Source organism: Haemorhous mexicanus, chromosome 7 (genome assembly GCF_027477595.1).
Source record: "Haemorhous mexicanus isolate bHaeMex1 chromosome 7, bHaeMex1.pri, whole genome shotgun sequence".
Lineage (NCBI taxonomy): Eukaryota > Metazoa > Chordata > Aves > Passeriformes > Fringillidae > Haemorhous > Haemorhous mexicanus.
The window spans coordinates 16,259,489-16,282,137 of NC_082347.1; the positions used below are offsets into that span (position 1 = coordinate 16,259,489).

Here is a 22,649-nt window from a genome sequence, read left to right on the forward strand (position 1 = left end):
CTAATGAAATGTGTGCATAATAATTACAAAAAATCAAATTGCAATTAGCAAGTAGCACTAATAGCTCTGCACTGTGTCCCTGAAATCTAATTGTTTGTTTTTATTTCCTGTTTTTCAGGTTGTTTGAAGGGAGGTCGCCAAGAAAGCCTGAGAAACTTAAGACCCTTTTCTGCTATTTTAGAAGAGTCACAGAAAAAAGTATATCCTTTATTCTTTTTTTGAGCTGCAAAGCAGATAGATGAAAAATTTAATCCCATTCAATTTAGAAGTGACTACACAGCCACGATGGAAGTATTTAACAAAAGACAGCTTGCAAAGTACACTGATTTTCATACCAATGGCATGTCTCACCATGTGTATGATGCATGCCCAGAGCTCATTCTGTTTTATTTTTTCTGATAAATATATATGGGGTGTGTGTGAAATACAGAAATATCTTTATATATATATGTGTGTGTGTGTATCATTTTGTGTGTGTGTGTGTATATATATATATATATATATATTGCTAGTAATACATGCAGCCGCTTCCATCACCATATCAAAGGGAGGATGTAGAGGGAACTTGGCGCCATTAGAGCCATTAAAATCACAGGCTTAAAGATTTTGAGTCAAGCTTCACTTTTCCTGCAGAATGCATATTTAGTCTTTTGACTGTAATGTTTGGAGATCTGAGGGATTTTCCCCTACTTGTGTTGATATTTCAGGTTTTTCCCTTCTATGGCTCCAAAGCAAAGCTGTTTTTAGGTTTGCCCAGTTCAAATAAAACAAGTTATAGCAGGGCATGAGATCTCCTGCTCTTGGAGAATTTAATGCATAGTCAGATCTTCTGTTAATAACACAGATTTGAATATTTGCATAAGTTTTCAAATACAGATCTATTTTTGTGATAACTACCATAGCTTATATATTGCATTTTTGGGGAGAAAGATTTTACTATAGTAGCATACATCAGATCTGCAGCAATACCCTTACAATTTCCTTTTTTTTAAAGAACTTTTTCTTTACATGTCAGCATTTTACTATTAACTTCATACTTTCTTAGAAGGGTTTGTTTAAAAAAAAAAACAAAACAAATTTAAGCTATTAAATATAAAAGCCCCTTGCATGGTCCAGACCATCTTCATCATTTTAATTCACCACAAAATAAATGCAGCTATATCCTATTTCAGCTGTCAGACTTTAGGCAATATCAATTGAACTAAATCTCAGAGGTAAAAAGTAACTTGTGATCTATGTGTAGGACTGAGAAGAGATGCGGTGTACCAGCTTTTTTTAATACCTGAGTTATAATGTTTTTGTGCAAACCAAATCCTAAATTGATGCAGCTGTCCCTGAGCCCCTGAGAATATGAAATCTGATGGGAACATGCTTTATGAAACTACCATATTAGATTTCCTAACATTATAAATTTACATAACATTTAATGAGATTCTTGAATGCTCTTTTCTTGAATTAAAAATTCCTATCATACCTTTAAAATACCCCATTTCTAATTCTTTTTTTTTTTTTTTTTGTCCCAGGAATTAGTAAGGCTGAAATAACTTAGCTCTATAAGTTACTGTCGTAATTTTGTACCTCTTTTTATTGTAAATAATAATTGAGTTCTCTGTAAAAGAGCACTGGAAACTGAAGATTTTGTGCTCAAAAGGTGAATGCTTGATTTGCAGAATACCACAACTGATACCAGAATTCCTTTGTGAAAGAGCACTTGATTATTATGCTTGAAAGCTATGTACTTTTTTCAGAGAAAGTAACCTTTTCTTTAACCTAAATTTTAAAGTAAAGCATTGAACTACTTAAGGCTTTTTTTGAAGGATGCATTTGTGCTTTACATGGTGTTCTCAATGTTTTCATAAATCACAGTAGATTTACTGTAGTTGAGAAATAAGTCTTAATTGAAGATTTTATTAAGATGATATCACCTATTATAAGGTTGATATTTTCTTTCTGTTGCAAAACTGAACTTTTTTGAGGGAAATAAGGAGAAAAGATGATACTGCATTCCTTCCTGCAATGAGCAACAGCTTCTCTTTTTCCCTCAAGGGCAGGAGTCTTTTCTCAGTTGGGATACAGTGAATTTCACTTGCATCCTGGCAAGGTTAAAAACTGCCTGATTTAGACTCTGCTAACACTGCATGCTTATTGACATAGCTGGACTTTCTTGGAAATACAAGCTGCTGTTTCCTCCCTCCATAGGTTGAATACTCTCTAGCACTGAACAGTTGTTGATTTTAAAGGTTCACTATCTCTTTTTCTCTAAAGCAGCATATTTTACTTCAACTACTAGATCTTTCTAGTAGTGTTGAGTGTTGTTTAAGTGAAAATTACATAAGAAATAGTTTTTCCTAGGTCTGGAAAAACTAAAATACTCCAACTGCAAAGTGGGAAGAGAAGTAATATTTTGGTATTCATGTTACTTGTGTTCAGTTAGAGCATGGGCTGTCAGGGGAAAAATCAGAGTCACTCTTGAGGAAAGTTAAGCTCTTGGTATCGACCAAGGATGATGTTTGTAGTTTTCAAAGATTACCAGTTAAGATAATCTAAGGGCTAAGCTCCCACACTTAATACATTTTCCTTTGGGGTTGGTTTGCCTGTAGAACCTACGGGATTGGTGACATTCACAAGGCAGTGTCTCCAGGAGTTTCCAGACTGGGAGAGGTAAGTCAAACATCCTGTTCATGTAAGAAGTTTCTTAAGTGCACAGTAACTGAGTGTCATTCATTTGGAGTTGATTCAGGTGGAGAAGTACTACAGAAAACAATCTTTGCTCTGGACTGTTGCAGGAAGAAATACAGAGGGCAGTGGCTGAATTGCCACAAGTAGTTTTTATCCTGAGTTTTCCCATATGTTTGTCTGTAAAGCAAACAAGTATTAGTTGAAGTTTTAAAACAGTAACATATCTTTGATGCTGTTGTTTGGGGGGGGAAGAGAGGAATTTATATTACCAATCATTTATTGATTTAGGAAATGACAGGTAATGTAATGAGCTGTGGGTGATGATCAGCATGAGCACAAGTATTTAAGCATCATTGCTGGGGAGCAAGGAATACTTAAAACTTCAGATGTGTAGATAGGGGTTTTATGGGGCTTTATGGTAAAAGGTGGAGAAACTGAGCAAATGACTATGTTAAACTTTTCCACATTGTTTCTGCAAGGCAAACTTTTTTTAATCCATCAGTGTTTTTTTGTTTGTTTTTTTTTTAAATTTTTTTAGCCATGTTATGTTTAAAGTGTATAGGCAGCTGGGGTTTGGGTGAATTTTGTTTTAAAATGAATGGTTTTTTGTGGGGCTTCTGAAATGATCCTTTCTGTACAATATTTTTCCTCAATGGTAGATCTCAGAAAAAACTATCTAGATTACATGTTACCTATGAAGGCACCATCGAAAGCAATGGACAAGGTATGCTACAGGTAAGTGCATGTAACAGTTCATGTGGATTTCATGTTTTTGTCATACTTTCCTGGTCTGCCAGCTTAACAAAGTTACTTGTTTATCCTCAATTGACTTAAATGACAAGATGTTATGCAGCATAAAAAAACCTATCAAAATTAATTCCATGGGCAGTCTTAGTATTGTCAATGTTCCCCAGCTCATCTAGATAGCACATGTACCTGTTACAGAAAGGGCTGACAGAAAATCACAAGTCCTGGACAGCTTCAGGTCTTCTGGTTCAAGCCAGGATCAAAGATTGACAAGACAAAAGGTTCAGGCTGCGATCTTGATGACTTGTCAAGGGTTTCAGTTTATTTTTAAAAAATTATTCTTGTGCCCCAGACAGTGACCAGGTCAGTGATCCAGGAGACTTTCTTGCTGCTGCCAGCACCACTGTTTTAGTCTGGGAGGCAGTCAGCAAAAGAAATTCATAAGGAGGATGTCCTGTCCATATCTATAGGAAGGAACACATTTGAGTTTTCAAATTAGTTGTTTACTTTCTGCTTTTCTTTAAGAAAAAAAGAGGTCTGCCTTGTAGAATTCTTTTACAAAAAAAAAAAAAAAAAAAAAAAGGAAAAATTAGAACCTTTTTAGCCAGGGACGAATACTGCATTGGAAGAGGAGGAAGGAGAGAAGAATTTTTTTTCTGCAATGTTTGTTGCTCAGACTTTAAAATGTCTCATTACTTTATGAAACTGGAGCCCTCAAATGTAGGCTGAAATTATGAAGAACTCAGCAATTGCTCAATAATGACCATTTTTCTAGTGTTGTACTCGGTATAAGGGAGTATTGCTCTTGGCTATTTCAAATCCTATCAAACAAAATACCTCTGCTCAGATGAGGAGCTGAGGAGCAGTCACTCCAGCAGGGAGCAGGATGACCAACGCAGGACAGTGCAGGAGTCCACAGTGACTCCAGCCTCAGTGGGCAGGGATGGTGACAATCACAGCCCCTGCTGACTGGCTGTGGCCATCAGACAAAGGCAAGGTGGTGAGTCAGGGCACCAGGGACAGTGAGAGATGTCTGGTGAGCACGTGGGCATCAGCAGGGCTGGGCCTGGGCCCACAAGTGATGTGTCTCAGGTGAGGTTCAGGACAGGGTGGGTGTTTGTGTGGGACAAGGTTGGGCCCAGGGGAGGCTGCCCAGCACAGTTGCAGTGCTCTGGGGCTCTGGTACGCTGTACATCTGAGTGGTTTTTATATAACTTTTTTTATCATAGTCAAGTTTAGCGAATCTTAAACAACTGAAATGTGTTGGTATTTCCAGGATAGACTAGAGGAACACATGCTGCTGTAGTGGCTGGCTCTTGGTGTGCTTTGGACTCTGCCTCCTGGGTCAGTTTGTAATCTACACAGGTGTTCATGTCACCCCAGCAACTTCTGTCCCCCTCCTGTACCTGTGCTCTCATCAGCTACCTAAGTAAAAATCAGTAAGAAGCTAATAGTATTTGGAAGAGAAAGTAACTTTTTAAAAAATTAAATTTATATGGGCAGTTAATTTGAGTAAATAGTAATTACTTTATTGAATAAACAAACTCCTTTTAAAACTGTTGTCTATATGAAAATGTAATTTGCAAAATATGTACTATTGCAGCAAAAAATAGTCCAGAGCTTCTCTATTTCAAGCAGAAACCTTTAGAGTCAAAAATATTTGCCTTGTTCAAGTGCATTTCAAGGACAATTCATAGCAGATTGTTAGTACATTTCAAGAAGAATTCATTAGAGGGTTTTTTGCATACAGAACTATTTACAAGAGCAGTGCTAATCTAAAGATTTGCACTTCTGTGTGGACAGTTGGGACAGAATGCTTTCCAAAGGACAAACTAATGATTTTTCAATGGCCCTAAAAAGAGTGCTGTTTTCATCTGTCACATTTACTGAAATGTGTTGTATTCTGAAATATGTGTTTCTTCAAGGGAAACCCACACAACTTGTATTTGGAGCGTTTGAGATGCAAAATTTCTTTTGCTGTGTAGTGTCTCATTTGTTGTAAGTTTTCTGAGAAGTTGAATGGGAAAAAAAGGGACAGGCATGATCATGTTAATCAGTTTCTGTCCTTATAGTTTTAAGTGATAGCAGCAGATTTCAACACAATAATTGAAATTTATACAGGATTTTATTTAATTTGGTAATTAAAGGTTTGAGTTTTTTTAAACTTATCCTTTCATAACTCTCCTGAATGCATTTTTGGTAGGTTGATTTTGCAAACCGTTTTGTCGGAGGTGGTGTGACCGGGGCTGGACTAGTACAAGAAGAAATTCGGTTTTTAATCAATCCAGAACTGATTGTATCAAGGCTCATCACTGAAGTCTTGGATCACAATGAATGTCTTATCATCACAGGTTAGTCTTTGCAGAAAATGTTTCACATCAAATTCTGGTTTTATATATACAAAATACATTTCAAATTGAAGTTTAGTATGTTTAAATGCTGCAAGAATTTTTAAAAAATGGGTAAAAAAGTTAATCCTCATTTGACAAAGAGCCTCCTACTTCATCCCTGCTAACACCACAAGGGACACTGTTCCATACATGTTGAGTGAAAGGAGAAAAAATAAGTGACAACAAGCAGAAGAATTTATTTTATCCTTTGTAAATGTGTTTGAGGACATGTTGTCTTGAGCTAAAGATTGCTGATAGACAATATAGAGAACAGCCACAATTTCCAGCTATTAGGTGATATTGCTTCTCTTATGTTAAAGGATGTGGGGTTTTTGTTCCTCTTTTGAATTTGTAATATTTGATGTGATCAGTGGGATTGAACACTTTTGAGAAGAGGAGCTACCTTCTGATTACCTAAAAGGGGAGGAAGAAGAGTAGAAAATCTGCATCCATTAGGAGAGAGTAGAAAGCTAGGAACTGTCTCTGAAGGATTTTGATCTTGTAAGTTTAACATATGTGTTATGTTACTTGTAGGTTAGTTATGGGTTCCTAATTACATCAAAAATAACCTGCTTTTCCAGTATGTTGCTGAGGGGTTGTGTGTGGAGATGTCCTGTCTGTCCAGAGCTTAGCTGTAAGGGTTTTTTCTTTTGCTTCTCACTCTGTCATAGAGTTTTGATTGTTTTATTATCCACTGGATTAAAACAACATCAAAAACCAAATGTCACTGTTAAGAACTGGAGCAGCCCAGGTCATGCTGCATGTCTCAGTTCTATACATGAATGAGCATTTTTCATGACTGAAGAAATAAAATGGTGCTATAATATGACTTTATTTACACTAACGACCAACTATAAAGAAAAAATATATTTACCCAGAGAGATCCTGGGTAAATATTATAATAGACTATGTTTATATTTTTCAGTCTGCTGTAGCAAAAATATTGGGTTTAGTTACCTGAGCTGTCTCGAAAGTCAAGAGTTTCTGTAGGTATTAGAACACATTCCTTGGAAAAATCCATCAATAGCACTTCTTTCTCTCACATGCATACACAGTAGAAATTTGAGCTTAAATCTTGCAGGTCTTACTCTGTCCTGAGTTATTGATTGTACTGGGCAGAGTATCTTTTGTTTTCAGTCTTATGCTTGGCAATCTTTTTAAGACAGTGTTTTATTTTGTTTTTCCATTCTGCCAGAATTAATGCCTTTTGGGTGAAAAGTTTCTGATAAATTGGCTTTTGTGATTACATTTAAAAAAAATGAGTCAGAAAAGTTCTTGGCCATCAGAGACTTCTGTTCTGTATTTTGGATGTGATACTATATTAACATATTTTTAGCCCTGTCCTCTGGGAGAGACTTCTTTGGGAAGGGAAAAGCAGAGCACAGCTATCAGTCTGGGTAATAACTGATTAGGGGGAAACACTAAATTAGTGTTTTGAACAACCTTCCATTCCCCTGCAAAAAATGGTGATTTGGCATGGACAAGTAAAGGTGACAATGTTTTCTCTTTCTTGATATTTTATCTTCCAGTGTTTTGCAATTAGTATTCGGGATATGGAGTTCTTCTCTAATGGAAATATCCATTCCATCATTTTTATTTAATCCCTGGAGCTTTTCCACCTTGGTTCTTAGCCAAGTCTCTTCTGTGTCACGATCCTTTTGATAAATTACATTCTTCGTGATGCATCTTGACTCGGCAGCCTAATGGGTATAACTGTGTAGCTTAAATTTGCAGTGGAGCCCAAGAAATTGGGAGATAAATTAAATTTGTTGTGATTTTACAGTATCTGGTTAAGATCACTGCTGTAATGGCTATGAAAATGGTCATGCAAACAGTCGAGTTCTTCAACACAGACATCTACCTACAGAAATGTCAGCAGCAACACCAGAGATTCCTACAGCTGCATTTCTGGTAGAGCTGTGAATAAGTGTGAGTGGTTTTCATTCAGATTTTTTCTTTCTTTCTCTTTTCTCTCCTGTTTGAACTCTCACATCCTCAGGCAGTGTTAAGAGCAGATGAAGCTGTGTTCCTTGTTTGCTTTAAATTTACAGATCTATCAATGGCCAGTGGGCACTACATCTTAGCAGGGCAGTTTTTGAGACTTCTGACCACATTAGCCAGGCAGCAAATGAGATGAGATGAGATAATTGGTTTGGCGGAAAATTTACTTGGAGAGGAAAATTGGTTTTCAGCTGGATTTAGCAGGCCGATTGTGCCAGTGTTGGGAGAGCCAAAGACTAATGGTGGTACAAGATAAGGATTGGCAGAACTGATTGATAGGGAAAGAAGAACCTTCCTCTCACTTATGACACTAAATGTGCCTTTGTGTTGGTGACTATAAAACTAAACTCTTGCAATTTTCATATCTACTTTTTATTTAGTGCTAGTGGTCCTGCCTCTTCAGGGGTATAATTTCTAGCTCATTAGAAATACTAGAGGAACACTATGGTGGGATTTTTCCCACCTGGAAACATTATAATGCTGTACAGATCATATGCAAATGTAAAGCTAGACTATGGAGACTGAGGAAGGTATATTTATTTTTAATAATAATTGCAAATCTGTCTTAATTTGTGAGGTCCTATGAACACCAACACTTGGCTGGCAATTTCACTTTTTGTCTGATGCTGTAACTTTTACGAATCTCACAAAGGATAGATTTTTGAATGGTACTTTCTTTTGACTTTAGGTAGGCTATTCTAGGTTTTGTAGCTTGTTTTTAAAGTTCTGGTGGAACTTCATTTGTCGTTTGCCTTTTTTTACCTATTTATTTTTTTTTTAAATGGGAAGCAAAAAGATTGACCAGAAACATTAACATATCTAGCTTATCCCATGCTGCTTCTGTTCTCCCAGCAACAGAAGTTTGGATCCCAGTAGTTCACAGGCAGAAGTATTGCCAGTTGAATAATCATTTTTGTCTGAAAAATTTCCAGAGCTTCACTTATGAAAACTCATTGATTTTCATTAACTTCAGGTTTCTGGGACATGACTTTAGAGACTGTGTGATTTCCTTGAGTTTCCCCAGTATTGATTTTTTTTTTTTTTTCAAGTGGATATATGTGTGTATATGGGTCTATTTGCTTGTTTGTTTGTTTCCTGGTGCTTTTGTCATCAGACACTACACTTCCATAAAAATTAAAGAAAACAATGAACCTTGAAAAAGTCAGCCTAATACTTTATCATTTAATCTATCCTGGTACAATATCTTGATGACCTAGAGTTTTCTTTCCCCGTCTTAGACACCAAAGGAAATGCTTCCTTTTTCAAGCTGGAAGTTTTGCTAGTTTGTCCTCTAAACAGAGCTCTCAAAAGAGTCACATACTTTCCTTATCTGTCTTTTCTTGCTCTGTGCTTAGACACTTTCACCAAGCCTATCAAGAGAACTGAATTTTACTCATGTCAGGAAAAGTCTTAGTGAAGGCTGATAGCCTGCAATTCAATTAGAAGACTGATTTCAGAATATGGAAGCTGCTTGTGGTTGTCCTTTGTCTGAGGGCATGAATGTGTGTGAATACATAGGCATATTTTGTATCCGCATTTTTCAGATGATTTTTTAATCAGGAAGTGAACTCAGTGAGGAATATCTTACCATCCCACTAATTTTGCATAGCAGCTTTTCAAAATAGCCTTAAATGAGATTTGTGTGCCTTCAGAATGATGAATGTTGTAGACTAAATAAATAATGAGTGGATAACAGGGCAGATGAATTAAATGAGCATTGATAAGTCTTGTCAGTTAAAATTAATATGGGTAAATGGGGAAAATATCTTGACATATTTGCATCATTGTAAATAGTTTCTAACAGCTTGTTTCCCATGCTTGAGACTACTGGAGGTAAACATTCCAGTTTCCTTGTCAGTGAGGTTTTAAGTTAATAGCTTTATGTTTTTGATTGTTCAACTTCAATTGCATTTTTATTTAGAGATTAGAAAACTCAGATTAAATTTAAACCTTTGTATTCTCAGGGTGTTGCTGATCTGTGCAATAGTTAGGCAGTACTCTTGTCTTAGTAATCAGACATTTCATGCTGTCAGCTTGCAATTCCTGAAAACCTATTTCTCCCCATTCTATTTATAGACATAGCTGGTATCACAAATTAAGGGATTGCTAAACAGTTCTCTTGTTACTCTTACTGTTTGTAATTGTGCCAAACTATACCTGCATGAAGTTCCAAACAAGTCAGCTCAGCTGGTCAGAGCATGGTGTCGATAACGCCAAGGTCGTGAGTTCTCTGAAGAGTTGGACTCATCATCCTTGGGGTCCCTTCCAGCCCATCCTATGATTCTTTGATTGCTTCTGAAACTCAGCTATTGTGAGCTCAGAATGGGGAAAAGGTGTGATTTTGCTGGGGCATTACTTCAGGAGTATTTCTCTGAAGCATTTGTGCAATGCCCAGGTTTTGAAGCAAGGTCCTGAAGCTCTATAAAATGAGGTGAAAGGCAACCTTTTAGAAAGGTTATGATCCTTGTTCTTAGTTAAGATACACTCTATCTTGGGATAAAGCTTTGAAAAGGATTTGGTATAGCTGAGCATAGTAGCTGAAATTACTGGTGGCCTTAAGGAGCTGCTTTCTGACAGCTTTCCAAGATCCCCTTCTGGAATTTTTCAAGAGCAGCCAAGTATGTTCCAGACTGGTTTTTTGTGCTGACCCTTTCTCGTTATACTGGGCAGCATACGTAGATCTGCACTCGTAATGTTGTGTGGTGGTGCTGCTCGTCACCTGTGGAAGGGAGCTTTGCAAGGAAATCTTGCATTTGTGGTGCAAATACAAATTCTCTGTTTCCCATTGCTTCTGAGAGCTGCATGTTCTTTTGGAGAAGTAGTAATTCCTATCAAAGATTTGTGAAGTGAAAAAAAAAGTACATATTTTGTGTGTAATCTGGAAAATAATTTGTTTCAGGTACTGAGCAGTACAGTGAGTACACAGGCTATGCAGAGACTTACCGCTGGGCAAGGAGCCATGAAGATAAGACACCTAGGTAAAGTTCCACATAAGTATTTTAAGTGAAGGAAGAAAGAAATGTTAGAAATTTGAAAACTTTTTTCCTAGCATTTGCCTTAAGAGGATATTTGCTTAATGTTGCTCTCTTCAGCAGAGCCAACAAGCTAAGAAAGCTATGTCAATTAGTAATGCCATAGTAATGCTAGTAAGTGGTATCTGCCCTTATGTAGGTTCTTAGACCAACATCTTTTACAGTTTCGAGATATATGTATTTAATGCACATTTTTGCTAAGATACTGACTGAACTATGGTTTGCAATGTCACAAGAAGTTTGACAGTGATACCTCAGATGCCACAATGCAGCTGATGTGTGGCAAAATAAGAATCAATACCATGAATCTGAGTAGAAGGCTGTGAGCTCTTGAATTTATTTCTCCAGCAATGTCATTAGAGTATATACAGAAAATTACTCATTTGGTATAGAAACATACACAGTGTACTCTCATTTAAATGTTGGAGGAAGACAGAGAAACACTGACCTTGCAATGTTCTTACATACTTGATAAATAGTGCTGTGTAATTAGATTTGTTTCACGTTCGTGCTCAAAGTCTAGCCAGGGTATTTCTAAATTTATGGGGAGGCCTGTCTCATTTCTGATGCTGCTTTCATTCCCAACCCACAAAGAAAAAGTATTCCATTGTCTGTTGAGTTCACCTTTTCAGCTGCTTCTAACAGAGAAGCTCTGAAGGGAATTGCTCATTTTGAATTGGGGTTATATGGCTGATATGAAACAACTAATGTCATCTACTTTTCTCCCCCCTCCAATTTTAGGGATGAATGGCAACGACGCTACACTGAAATTGTTGCTATAGATGCATTTCACTTCAGACGTTTCCTTGATCAGTTTGGTCCAGATAAAATTAGAAGAGAGCTCAACAAGGCCAGTAACTTCTTACAACAGCCTGCAGTCTAATGTTTATAGAGCCTTTTCCAGTATTTTTATGTTACTGTCTTCATCTAAGGAAGTTCTTTCTTAGTTGTGTCTCATATGACAGGGATTTGCTGTCCAATGTTAAAGCAAAAGATTGTCACATGTATTTCTTGTCCTTTGTGCTATTCAAAGGTGTATTTTATATAACTTTCAAAAATGTAAATGAAATTTGGATATAGATTTTGGTAATTCTTCCCTGTCCTGCTTCCAGATGATGGGCTGAGAGTTGGGGTTGTTCATCATGGAGAAGAGAAGGCTTCAGGGAGGGACTTTTAATATGGGCAGATAGTGACAGTACAAGGGTCAGTGGTTTTAAACTGACAGAGGACAGGTTTAAGTTAGGTATTAGGAAGAAATTCCTTGCTGTCAGGGTGGTGAGGCACTTGAACAGGTTGCCAAGGGAACCTGTGGGTGCCCCATCCCTGGGAGTGTTCAGTCCCAGGTTGGATGGGGCCCTGAACAATCTGAGCTAGTGAATGGCATCCCAGCCCATGGCAGGCAGGTTGGAATGAGGCAATCTTTAAGGTCCCTTCCAACTCAAGCTGTTCTATGATTCTAAATTATGAGTCTAAGTTCTTTTCCTATGATTTGTGCTGTTGAATCCTACTCAGCTGTGCAGTCAAGGTGGAAAAGGAGGTGCCTCATGTTTTAACATGGGACAGTTCATAAATATGGTGCCACTTGCTTTTCTTCCACGTTTCTTCTTTGCTCTTGGGGTATTGACATATTGCCTGGGAGTTTACCTTTTCCTATATTGATGTTTTCTTGAGATTGGATCCAGCTGTTCATAAATCCTCTTTATTTTCACAATAGCTGTAAGGTCTGTTGTAACTACAAATGTGTGCATACATGCCAGTCAAAGCTTACAGTCTTCAAGAAGACTGACAATGCTGGCCAGTTTTAATCCTTTAAACAAAGCTTCTGGGCTGACATTCAAAACTAGCATGCTTCCTACTAATAATTCTTGCACATTATTAATCATTATCATTATTTATTCAAAGTTTTAAGTCCTTGACCCTGCCCTGAGTCAGCTGTGTGTGTAAAAACTGCATTTTGCAGTGACTGTGGTCCTTGATAATCTTACACATCGAAGTTCCGAGGAACCTCTTCCTTCCTGAAGAGGTCTTTCACAGGGGAAGCTGGAACTGTGGTGGACATAGTTTTTTTTCTCTCCTTTTCTATCCTTAATTTGGCATCTTCTCCTTAAATAAGATATTTGGAATGTTTCCCAGTCCTTGTTGTCTGCCATGGATTCCCCAACATAATGTTGAGAACATTGGGTTACTTTCCTGAACTGTGGCGGGTGCTTTATCATCTGCATAGCCAAAGTTTTCCTGTCACTTGTTTTTCTTGTTTGCTGCTGCTCTTTTGTTGAAGCTAAAGCAGTCTTTTCCCAGCTTTTAAGGTTGTACTTTGACAGGGACTAATAATTGCCATCAGTGAGCTGCTTGTTGTGGGACCTTAGCTTTTCAAGGCCTTTGCTGTTATCCCTTGCACAAATTTTATCTGCTGACATGCTGTGTCTGGAATCAGTCTCCAGTTCACAAAGCAGATTCTCCCAGGTTAATAACAAGGTTAATGGGCGAGAATTAGGGCCTTGCATGGCCAGTATAAGGCATAGGTAGTGAGAGGTGTGTGGCCTGTTCTAGCAGTGGCCGGCTGTTTTTACTGGGCAGTGGAGTACAAGAATGCAAATTCAGTTATACTCTGCTTGTGGGCCAGTTTTTGGGATCAAAATGTTCTGATGAGTCTCCTTAGTGTGATTCTATATTTACAGATGCAGTGAGCTTGGGTGTTGAATGAGACCTCAATGCTACTATTGTTAAAGCCTCCCGCTTTCTGCAGTATGGAGGGTATAGAATATTAAAAGATGTATTTTAAATAAATTCAAACATAGGAACACACCGCCCTAATTCTCAGCTGGAAAGGGAATACACCCTCTTGAAATGATGTACAGTGCTAAAGGACTAATTTAAATTAGTTGTGAAACCGTAGCATCTTGAATAAAGTAACATTTATCAGCTTGTTTCTTCATGGTTGGTAATGAAATTAGCCCTAAAAAATACATTTAAGTAGAGTTTGTAAACCTCACTGATATCTCAGTACAAAATTGTAATTACCTACATGAGTGAATTTATGATCTGCCTACAATTTTCAGTGTATTGATTTGGTTTTGATTTTTAAAATGAATCATGGTTAATCACTGCAGTGTTTATAAGGTGTGTTAGTTTGGCAGATTTTTTTATGAGAACTGATTGGTATTTAAGAAAAATTTTAAGTCTTTATCCTGAAAAGCTTCCTGTAGCTGTGATGAAATGCCTGGGACTCAGGACCTGTATCATAATTTTTAACTTGGGTCCAAATAAGGCAAAAGTCTTCCTGCCTAATTTTTTTTGTTATTGATGTTGAATATAAAGGAAGACTAATGGTGTATTGAAGTAGTTTGAGCTTGGTATTGCCAGAAGACAATACTGATTTTTGTTATAATTTTGTTGTTTGGAAGTATTGCACCAAGTTGCCTCTCAAATCCATCTCTGACTCTTGTGTGCATGCAGGCCTACTGTGGCTTCTCTCGACCCAACGTTCCACCTCAACATCTCTCTGCAGTAGCCACAGGAAACTGGGGATGTGGTGCCTTTGGAGGGGACTCCCGATTAAAAGGTAAATCATAGCAATTAGTTAATGATCAGATTAATCAAATCACTTACATTTTGATCCTGGGCCATATGTTTTTATCAAGTACAGTTTTTGCTTTCGTTCTAATTAATACATGTTTGCCAAGAAATGGCCTTCTATAGAATTGGTACATTAGTGCTGATCTTTAGGCTGTGAGTAATGTGGCCTTAAACAATAAAAGAGCATTCCACTCTATTCTTTGTGCTGTAGACTGTTATGCTATTTACAGTTTTATGTTTGGGGCAAGCCTGTGACGGTGAAATGCTGGGTTTGCAAGGACTTGTAGCACTGAAACCTTCCAAAACACAAACATGCAGCTTTAGTTCACAGAGGAACATGTTCATTGCAGTTGTCAGTCATATAAATCAGTTGACCTTTCTGGAGCAGTCTTTTTAGATTCTGCCTAAAATTCATATTCTCTGCAAAGCTGTTTGAAGTACCTGGTAATTTGCAAGGCTTCACAAATTTGCTGGCAATGGTTAATGTTTAGTTTTACTCCTTAATATATTGCTATATGCCAGAGAGGTTTCCAGTCACTCAGTCATGCTGCTTTCTTTCCTGACTTGCCTGCTATATCACTCACTTTCTCATGTTCTTTTATATTTAATTAGAGTATTTGTAATGCAGCAGATATCACATGCCTACATTAATTTAAGACCTTTTCCATCAATTCAAGAACTGATGGATCCTGACATATAAGTTCATATAATTCTAAATAGAGATTTACATTTCTTTGTTGTTTCCAAGCATTTGAAGAGTGTTTCAAATTTGCTTTTCAGAACAGCTTTAGGTAGCTGCAGTGAGACAGTCATCAGTCTACCAGTTCAATTTCTTTTTTAATGTGCTTAATTCATAAAGCATTTATTTTTTTCTCAATGCTCATTGAGTTCCTGGCAGTTGTTTTTTATTTCCATTAGATAAAATAGGCTGCCAAATGCATATCTTATCAATATCAGGACTAGTATTTACTGTAGGATCTGAGCATACTTGATTTATGTTAGGAAGGTTTAACAAGTACTTCAATTTGCATAAGATCTTGGATCTGTAATATCCCATGAATGTTTTCTTAAAGTAGAAGAAGGGATGTCAGTACAGCCATTGCTTCAGGTGCAAGTCCAGAAGTTAAGTGGGATCATATCAGCTGGGTGCAAGGGCCAAGAGAGCTCAGATCCCTCCAGAGCCCAGTACCACAGGCTCTGTTGCTCTTCCTGTGTGCTTCTTTCAGTACCAGTAACATGGAAATTTCCCATGGTGTTGTGTATCATTAATGTCCAGAAGATTGTGCAGTCTGCTTCTTGACAGAAATTTTGATCCTTGTTTCATAAGATCTATAGCAATTCAAAATAAGCAGTAGGATATTTTTAACATCTTGTAAAGTGAAACTGCAGTTTGGAATGAATAATAAGATTCATTAGGTTCTGTTCCCCTATGCAAGCTAGTTAATTAGACTCTTTAAAAGCTAAACTACTGAAGCTTTACTAAATCCACAGCTGGCTCAGTGGTTTAATTAAAATATCGTTCCCAGATTGAGATTAATTTCACATGTGAATCATGTAATTTATAATTTTGGCTACGGGTTTACAAGAGGAGGGTTTTTTTGATTGAGGAATGCAGTGTTTTAATAGGTCTCTGCTTAAAAATGTGAAGGATTATTGAGCTGAGCTCTGAACAGCTTTCTATTTAGCTTCCACTAGCAGGTGGTAATGCTCTATGTACACTGTTTTATTTAAAATTAATCTTTACAAAGACAATATTAATCACATTTTAATTAACTCTACTTACTGGGTAGAAAAAGGAGGAATTAATATCAGAGCTGCACCAACAGGCTCTGAAGGAAGACAGGCTGCAGCAGATGAAATAGTTGCTGGGGTCCATTGCTAGGACTGTTGTAGTTCCCTGAAATGAGCCTGTGATTGATTGCACGCTTCTGTGGCACTCCAGCCTGGCAGTGCTGGCTGATAAAAAAGCTGCGCTCTTCTAAGTTTTGTGCTGCCTAAAAGGGTCCTGGTTTACTTCTCCCCCTCATTGTTTCTTCTCCCCCTTTGTTGTTCCTGGCTCTGTGGTCTGGTGCCCTCCCTTGCCTCAGCTCTAGTTCTTAGCAAACCTTTCACTCTGCCAATTCAACTGCTGTTCTAGCAGAAAACAATAAACTTTTATTCTTCATCCATAATTTTCTGCCAGTTTGGTGGATGGAATTGGCACAATGATGTCTGCTGAGCACCAGAAAGCTGCAGAAAAGTCAGGAGCTGGGTGAGAAGTGGACCAGAGCTACTTGCTCCAATTGCATTGGGTCGTTAGCTTGGCTCAGCTGATCCCGATGATTTCTCAAGGTGAATCTTCATAAAACTGTTCCTAAGCTAGAAAACACTTTTTTTTCTTTTACGTGTAGAGGAACAAAGTCTGTCTATATTGTAATGTTAGCTGTTGGCAGAACTTAGAATGCAGCTTGGGCCAATGAGTTTGACAGAAAGCTGGAAGTTAAGTAACATGAATTGCATTGCTGACATCACCCCTCACAGGTCAGAATAAGCCGTCGTATTCCTTGCTGCATACTTCTATTGTAGGTGTGATGGACACCTTAAATTATGCAGGAAGAGGCTGCAGAACCATAGTGCTTTTCTTGGAGTCAAAAGCTGGGTCAGCTTTCACTTTGCATAGCTTACCTAGTGAAAGGATTGGCTCCATTCCTTCTTACAGGCAGCACAGAATGGAAATTGCCAATGGATGCTTTTTACCCCACTATCTGTGGCTGTATGGGCAGCTCATACCAGGATGAGAGTTGCCTTATGCTGCCACAGGCATTTATTGGCTAATTAATGGCTGCATGCTGCTTAGTGGCAGATGTGGACCAAAATAAACCCCTCTCAATTTTAAGCACATTGTTTATCTGGGAGTAAGGATGGATGTCTCTAACAGCTCTAGCAGAATGCTCCAACACTCTTGACCAGCAGTGCCCAGCATTGTTTATTAAAAAAGGGAAGCAGTATTTACCAACCCATTGTTTATAGTGCTTTGCAGCATCCACATGGAAATGGGTGCTATGGTTGCTTGCTGTAAACTTAAGCTGTGTTTTTCCTTCAGCAAATTGTTTTCTCCTGTGTTCATGTGCAATCTTTTTTCCTTGTTTCAGCCTTAATTCAGATATTGGCAGCAGCAGAAGCTGGACGTGATATTGTGTATTTTACCTTTGGAGATGTGGAGCTGATGCAGGACATTTACAGCATGCATACTTTTCTCTGTGAGAAGGGCCAAACTATTGGTGAGCAAAAAGAAATCTGTGTGTGCACAAAAGAGACATAACCTTCTCTCTAAGTAGAAATTTTCCAATATGAATTCTTGCCACTAAGTCCCGAACACAAGCAAATGGGTCTCGGTTTATTTGTCCCTGTTTCCAGAATGGGGAACTCTTCTGTTTTGGGACCTACTGCACAGTGCTAATCAGTTTAGAAGACTTCTAGATGCTTTTCTGATTCACTTAGGAGTTATGCTGAAAAGCAGAGATGTATTTGGTAGGTAGAATATTTGCAAAAGCCTTTGATATAACTCAGTAAAGCTTTAAAAAGGGAAAAACTGCTTAGGCATTCTTGATACAGGTTTTTCTTCTAGTGGTTCTGTCTTGATCCTGCAGGATGTGGTCTGATGTGTTATTCAGTTGCAATACAAGAAAAGCAGTGTATCCATTGCCCTATTGTAGTTGTTATGTCTCTTTTAATTTCTGGACCAGAAGCACAAAGCTGGGTAATTGGCAATACATTTGTCAGTAATGTGTATGCAAGCTTAATATTAGGATAGCTTGTGCAGGAAGTTGTGGGAGCCCCTCCTATGTTCTGAACAACCTGCAAACATTCCCATTTACGCAGTCTTCTGCCTCCTCTGTCACTGCTCATTTAGAGATGTTCCTAGCCACTGTCTCAGTGTGCATGTGCATTTCTAGCCTTCCTTTGCAATCATACATTGGTCACTTGGCATGTTCTTACATGGTGTTTAATGACTTCTTTTTGGTTTTTGAAGGGGACATTTATAGTCTGTTGCTGAGATACTACAATGAACAATGCAGAAACTGTTCTACTTCAGGACCAGATGTCAAGCTGTACTCTTTCATATACAACACCCTTGAGACCTATGCACATTCTACTGATGATGATGAGGAGGATGAAGAAAAAGGGTTGTGTTTTGAAGATTAAAATAAATGTATCTGATCAGAATAATGTTTATCTCCTCCCACTGGTATATTGTGTGAATTGCTGGACATAATGAATGAGCTGGCTTAATTTATATTGACTGCATTAGTAGTTATGTATAACACCCAAACAAAAAACCCCACAAACACCTTTGAGAGACGAGATTTATTTGTTTGATGGTTTGATACATGAAAACCTTGTTCATGTGTGTACAGAAAAAAATTCTTTGGTAAGTCTGGTTTGTGTTATACCTTGTTAAGTAGAATATTTTGGTACATTTCACTTGAGATTGCTAAAAATCTTCAGATTTCCCTGTACTCTTTTGCCTTTATTTTTCAGAGCTCTTATGTAGATTTCTCATGGAGGCTTACAGCTGGAGTACAGACAGTTGTGTAACTCCTTGGATGATGTTAGAGAGAAGCATTTTAATGATTGTTCTTACTGAAAATTGTCATAATCCTTAAGAGTGCCATGGTACCATTGGTGTTCTTACCAAAGTTTTCATTTGTTGAACTTAAAATGTTCTGGGTCTGATTAATTTTTTTAATAAATGTTTAGAAATTGAAATGTTCTGGGGGAGCCAAGAATGCATTTCACAACTGCAAATTACATATACAAGTTAGCATAAAGTAGAGAAAGAGCTATGAGAGGGGGAAAATGAGAAATGTGACCAAAGCAGGAAGCAGAGGGAAAGATTTTGATATGAAACTCTTCAATACCATTTTGTTGGTGCTATCTGTTACTACATTGAACAAGGTTTTAGTCTGTTGGAAGTTTCTCAAGGTTCACTGCTGCTGGCAATATTTGAGTTAAGGTCTGCTAGTTGTGTTCATATTGTCATATCAATTCTCCCTTCTCTCAGCATGCATATATGTGAGTATAAGATCCCCATGGGATATGTGAGTGAGGAATCAAATCACATATCAGTGGGAGGAAAGTCTGCAGGCTACAGATAAGAACATGAGGTCTTGTTAGGGATTTCTGCCTGTGTCATTTTAGACATGGGAATAACAGTGAAGTGTTGGCAAAACATTTTAAAACCCATGCTTTTACTATCTGTGAATACCAAATTAGTATTGCTGTAGTACATTAATAGTTTACACAAAACTGCAGATACATCTGTGATAAAACTTTTTCAGGTCTATGTACAGGGCAAATCCAGTGAAACTTTCTTCTATTTGTATTTAAGCCCAGTTTAAGTTTCAGCCCAGATTCCTAAGTTTAACCTCTTCTGTGTTAGATTTTTATTGTCTGTCATAGTTGCTATTATGAGTTAGCAATACAAGTAAAATCTGCTGCAGGAAATGTAGTGACCTAAGTTTCTTAATCAATGAATCCTTTTGAATTGTGTCAGATAAAACTCTCCAAGCCTCAAACACACCATGGTAATTAAATGCTGGAAGCTGTTGGCAGTCTAGTTTAGAATAAATCACTTACTGCTTGATCTGCTTTGGGGGAAGCAACAGGAAGGAGTCTGGGTCATCTATAAATACCTTCAGGGAGCTGTACCTTGGCATGAATTCTAAGTGGGCAGCTGGCTGGTGTGTTACTTGGGAAGTGATGGACACAGGTTTCTTCCTGTTTTTCCCTCCATGTGTAGTTTTCTCCAGCCCCATCCATTTTGAGAAAAAAATTTTGGCTAGAATTTCAGGCTTTTTTTCTGTGTTTGCAAGCTGTGTCCTCAGATTTAGCAGAAATCTTTTCTCCTGCTCCTGGTGTTTCAGTGTTGGCTCAGATTCTGGCAATAGGAATAATTGTTTTATTAGCTCTTATTTGAGTATTTAGGTTCAATTATGATAGTGCTTCTAGATGCATTGCTGATGATAGATGTACCCTGGGAATTATGACAAGTGATGGAAAACTGGTGCTATCAGCCAAAACTTTTTCACCTTACTACTCAGGATCTTGTATAGAAGAGATGAACAGATTTTGTTCCTAAACAACTGGAAAAAAATACAACAAAAAGCATTAGATGGCTAGAAATGACCTCCCCTTTATTACATATAAATACTTCTTTAGTGCAATGTAGTCATTGTGAGAAGTGATTGGTCAAGTATGAAAAATGCTCCAAAATATGATGGAATGAAATTCTACTTCAACTCTAGAAAGAGAAAACATTAACTTTGGAGAGATTCTCTAATGATCATATTATAGGTATGCAGTTAAAAGAGTTCTTGCAGTGTCAAGTGCTTCCAGGATGATCCTAGTCTTTTTATGCAGTCTGTAGTTTCAGTGATACTGAGCATTTTCTAATATTGGGAAGAATGCCTTTTGTTTGAGATTATTCATTAGGATATGTTCACCATACCTTTTTCTCTAGTGAATTATGCTTGTATGGACAAGAAAAAAGGAAAATAACTACTTTTTCATTCTATGTGTTGTCTGAAAAAGAGTAATATATCCTGGATTCTGTTGTGTGTTCCTGATCTCGTAAAGGGCAACATTATAAGAATGCTTTGAATATGATTTTGATCGCAGACAGGCTGAAGATTATTTTGTTGTCATTGTTGTTGTTTGTTTTGGTTTTTTTTTTTTTAAAGCAAAATAGCCCAGAATTAGTTAGCAGTAGTGTTACATTCCCATGATGTTCTAATTCAGTAAAGAGCTGAACTGCCCAGATTGCTGCATGTCAGCCCAATATGTGCTCTACATCTTTCTTTCTCTCCCCACTCAGCACTCCCCATTTCCAAACTCCCTGAAATGTTTCCTTTAGCTGGCCATGCCTTTGGTGCTCTGGGGGAAGTAGTGTGGAATGGAGATGCCAGTGATCTCCTTGTGCAGCCTAGAAAGCTTCAGGTTCACTCTTCCAGAAACCTGGTGGTGGAGTATTCTAGGTTTGGGATTTTTTATTATTTTAGGGATGTTTGCTATATGATTTCCAATAAAAATTAACTTCCTACCAAAACTTTTGTTTTATAGTTTTTAGCAGCTAAATTGAATGCTTAATATGAAACAACAACAGGCAGTCATGTCGATTGCAATGTTGCCTCATAGTCAAGTTTGGTGTCTGAGCACTTCTGTTGTTCTACAGCTCATGCACCTAAATTGCTCAGTTTTGATGTTTCCTTATCCAATGAGGAGTATCCAATACTGTATATATTAATTTATAAACTGTTGAAGTGTTTCTGACATTCTTCTGAACTTACAGTTTATGCACCATTATATTGTATTGATTTTTCTGGATCTGTATGCTAATGTTTACAGAATTTTGTAGGAATACAATTTAAAAATTCCGACTGAAGCCATGTTGTGTAATTTGTCACTTAATATACTTTCCAGGACCGAAGAATTCCAGCACATTTGAATGCACAGGGCATAATACTGCAGATAGTTCTAGCAGTAAACTGACACATAACAGAGCTGAGAAATTTATTCTTCCTGTACAGTATTGTGGTAGTTGCTTCTGTCTGCATAGCACTGTAAAACAGAATTAGCTACTGTAAATTGGAAGAGTGTGAGGTTTCATCCATGTGTATGGCCATATGCAGATATTCTGATGTTTCCAAGCTTTTGGTAAGCAAGTAGATGTTGGATTATTCATTGAACTTCATGAAGGAAATCTCACTAAATAAAAGCAAATAACCCCCTAAAATTATAAATAATTAACATGTTGTATAGGGGTTTTTATGGTTTGTAAGAGTGGGGCTGAGATCCTTCTAAATAAAACAATTTCAAACTTTTTCCAAAATGTTGTTTTAAGGAATTAATTTTTTAGCATCACAAGAAATTAGGATAAAATATAATTTGATTGCTCCCAAGGTTTTATATGTAGCTGTGCCTATGAAGTTTGCAATGTTGATACTAAAGGATTTCGTCCATCAGACAGCAGCAATGGAAGTAAAGATGGTGACTGGGACACATCTGGGGGACAAAGACACATCTGGGGACAAAGACACATCTGGGGGAGCAGGAATGAGCAGGTGGGTGGTGGCTGAGCAGGGAGCTTCCTGCACTGTGCCCAGGTAACTCTGCTCATGGAGATGGCCAAAAGGGATCCCATTTTCACCCAGTGTGTGGCTGAGTGCTGGATGAGCTGGGGGTG

General features: G+C 37.7%; 1 protein-coding gene across 5 annotated transcripts in view; it reads left to right on the forward strand.

Moving 5' to 3' along the window:
• PARG (poly(ADP-ribose) glycohydrolase) overlaps positions 1-22,295 on the forward strand; it is a 60,521-nt gene extending 38,226 nt beyond the window's left edge. For 4 of the 5 annotated variants that reach the window (XM_059851215.1, XM_059851216.1, XM_059851219.1 and 1 more), the window contains 9 exons: positions 119-198; positions 2,601-2,661; positions 3,339-3,414; positions 5,630-5,777; positions 10,717-10,795; positions 11,591-11,699; positions 14,306-14,411; positions 17,557-17,685; positions 18,438-22,295. In XM_059851215.1, coding sequence (XP_059707198.1) covers positions 119-198; positions 2,601-2,661; positions 3,339-3,414; positions 5,630-5,777; positions 10,717-10,795; positions 11,591-11,699; positions 14,306-14,411; positions 17,557-17,685; positions 18,438-18,610 — 961 coding nt within the window. In that variant the 3' untranslated portion in view covers positions 18,611-22,295. The remainder of the gene's footprint in view (positions 1-118; positions 199-2,600; positions 2,662-3,338; positions 3,415-5,629; positions 5,778-10,716; positions 10,796-11,590; positions 11,700-14,305; positions 14,412-17,556; positions 17,686-18,437) is intronic. The other variant, XR_009487188.1, reaches the window with a different exon arrangement.
• Positions 22,296-22,649: the final 354 nt, after the last annotated feature.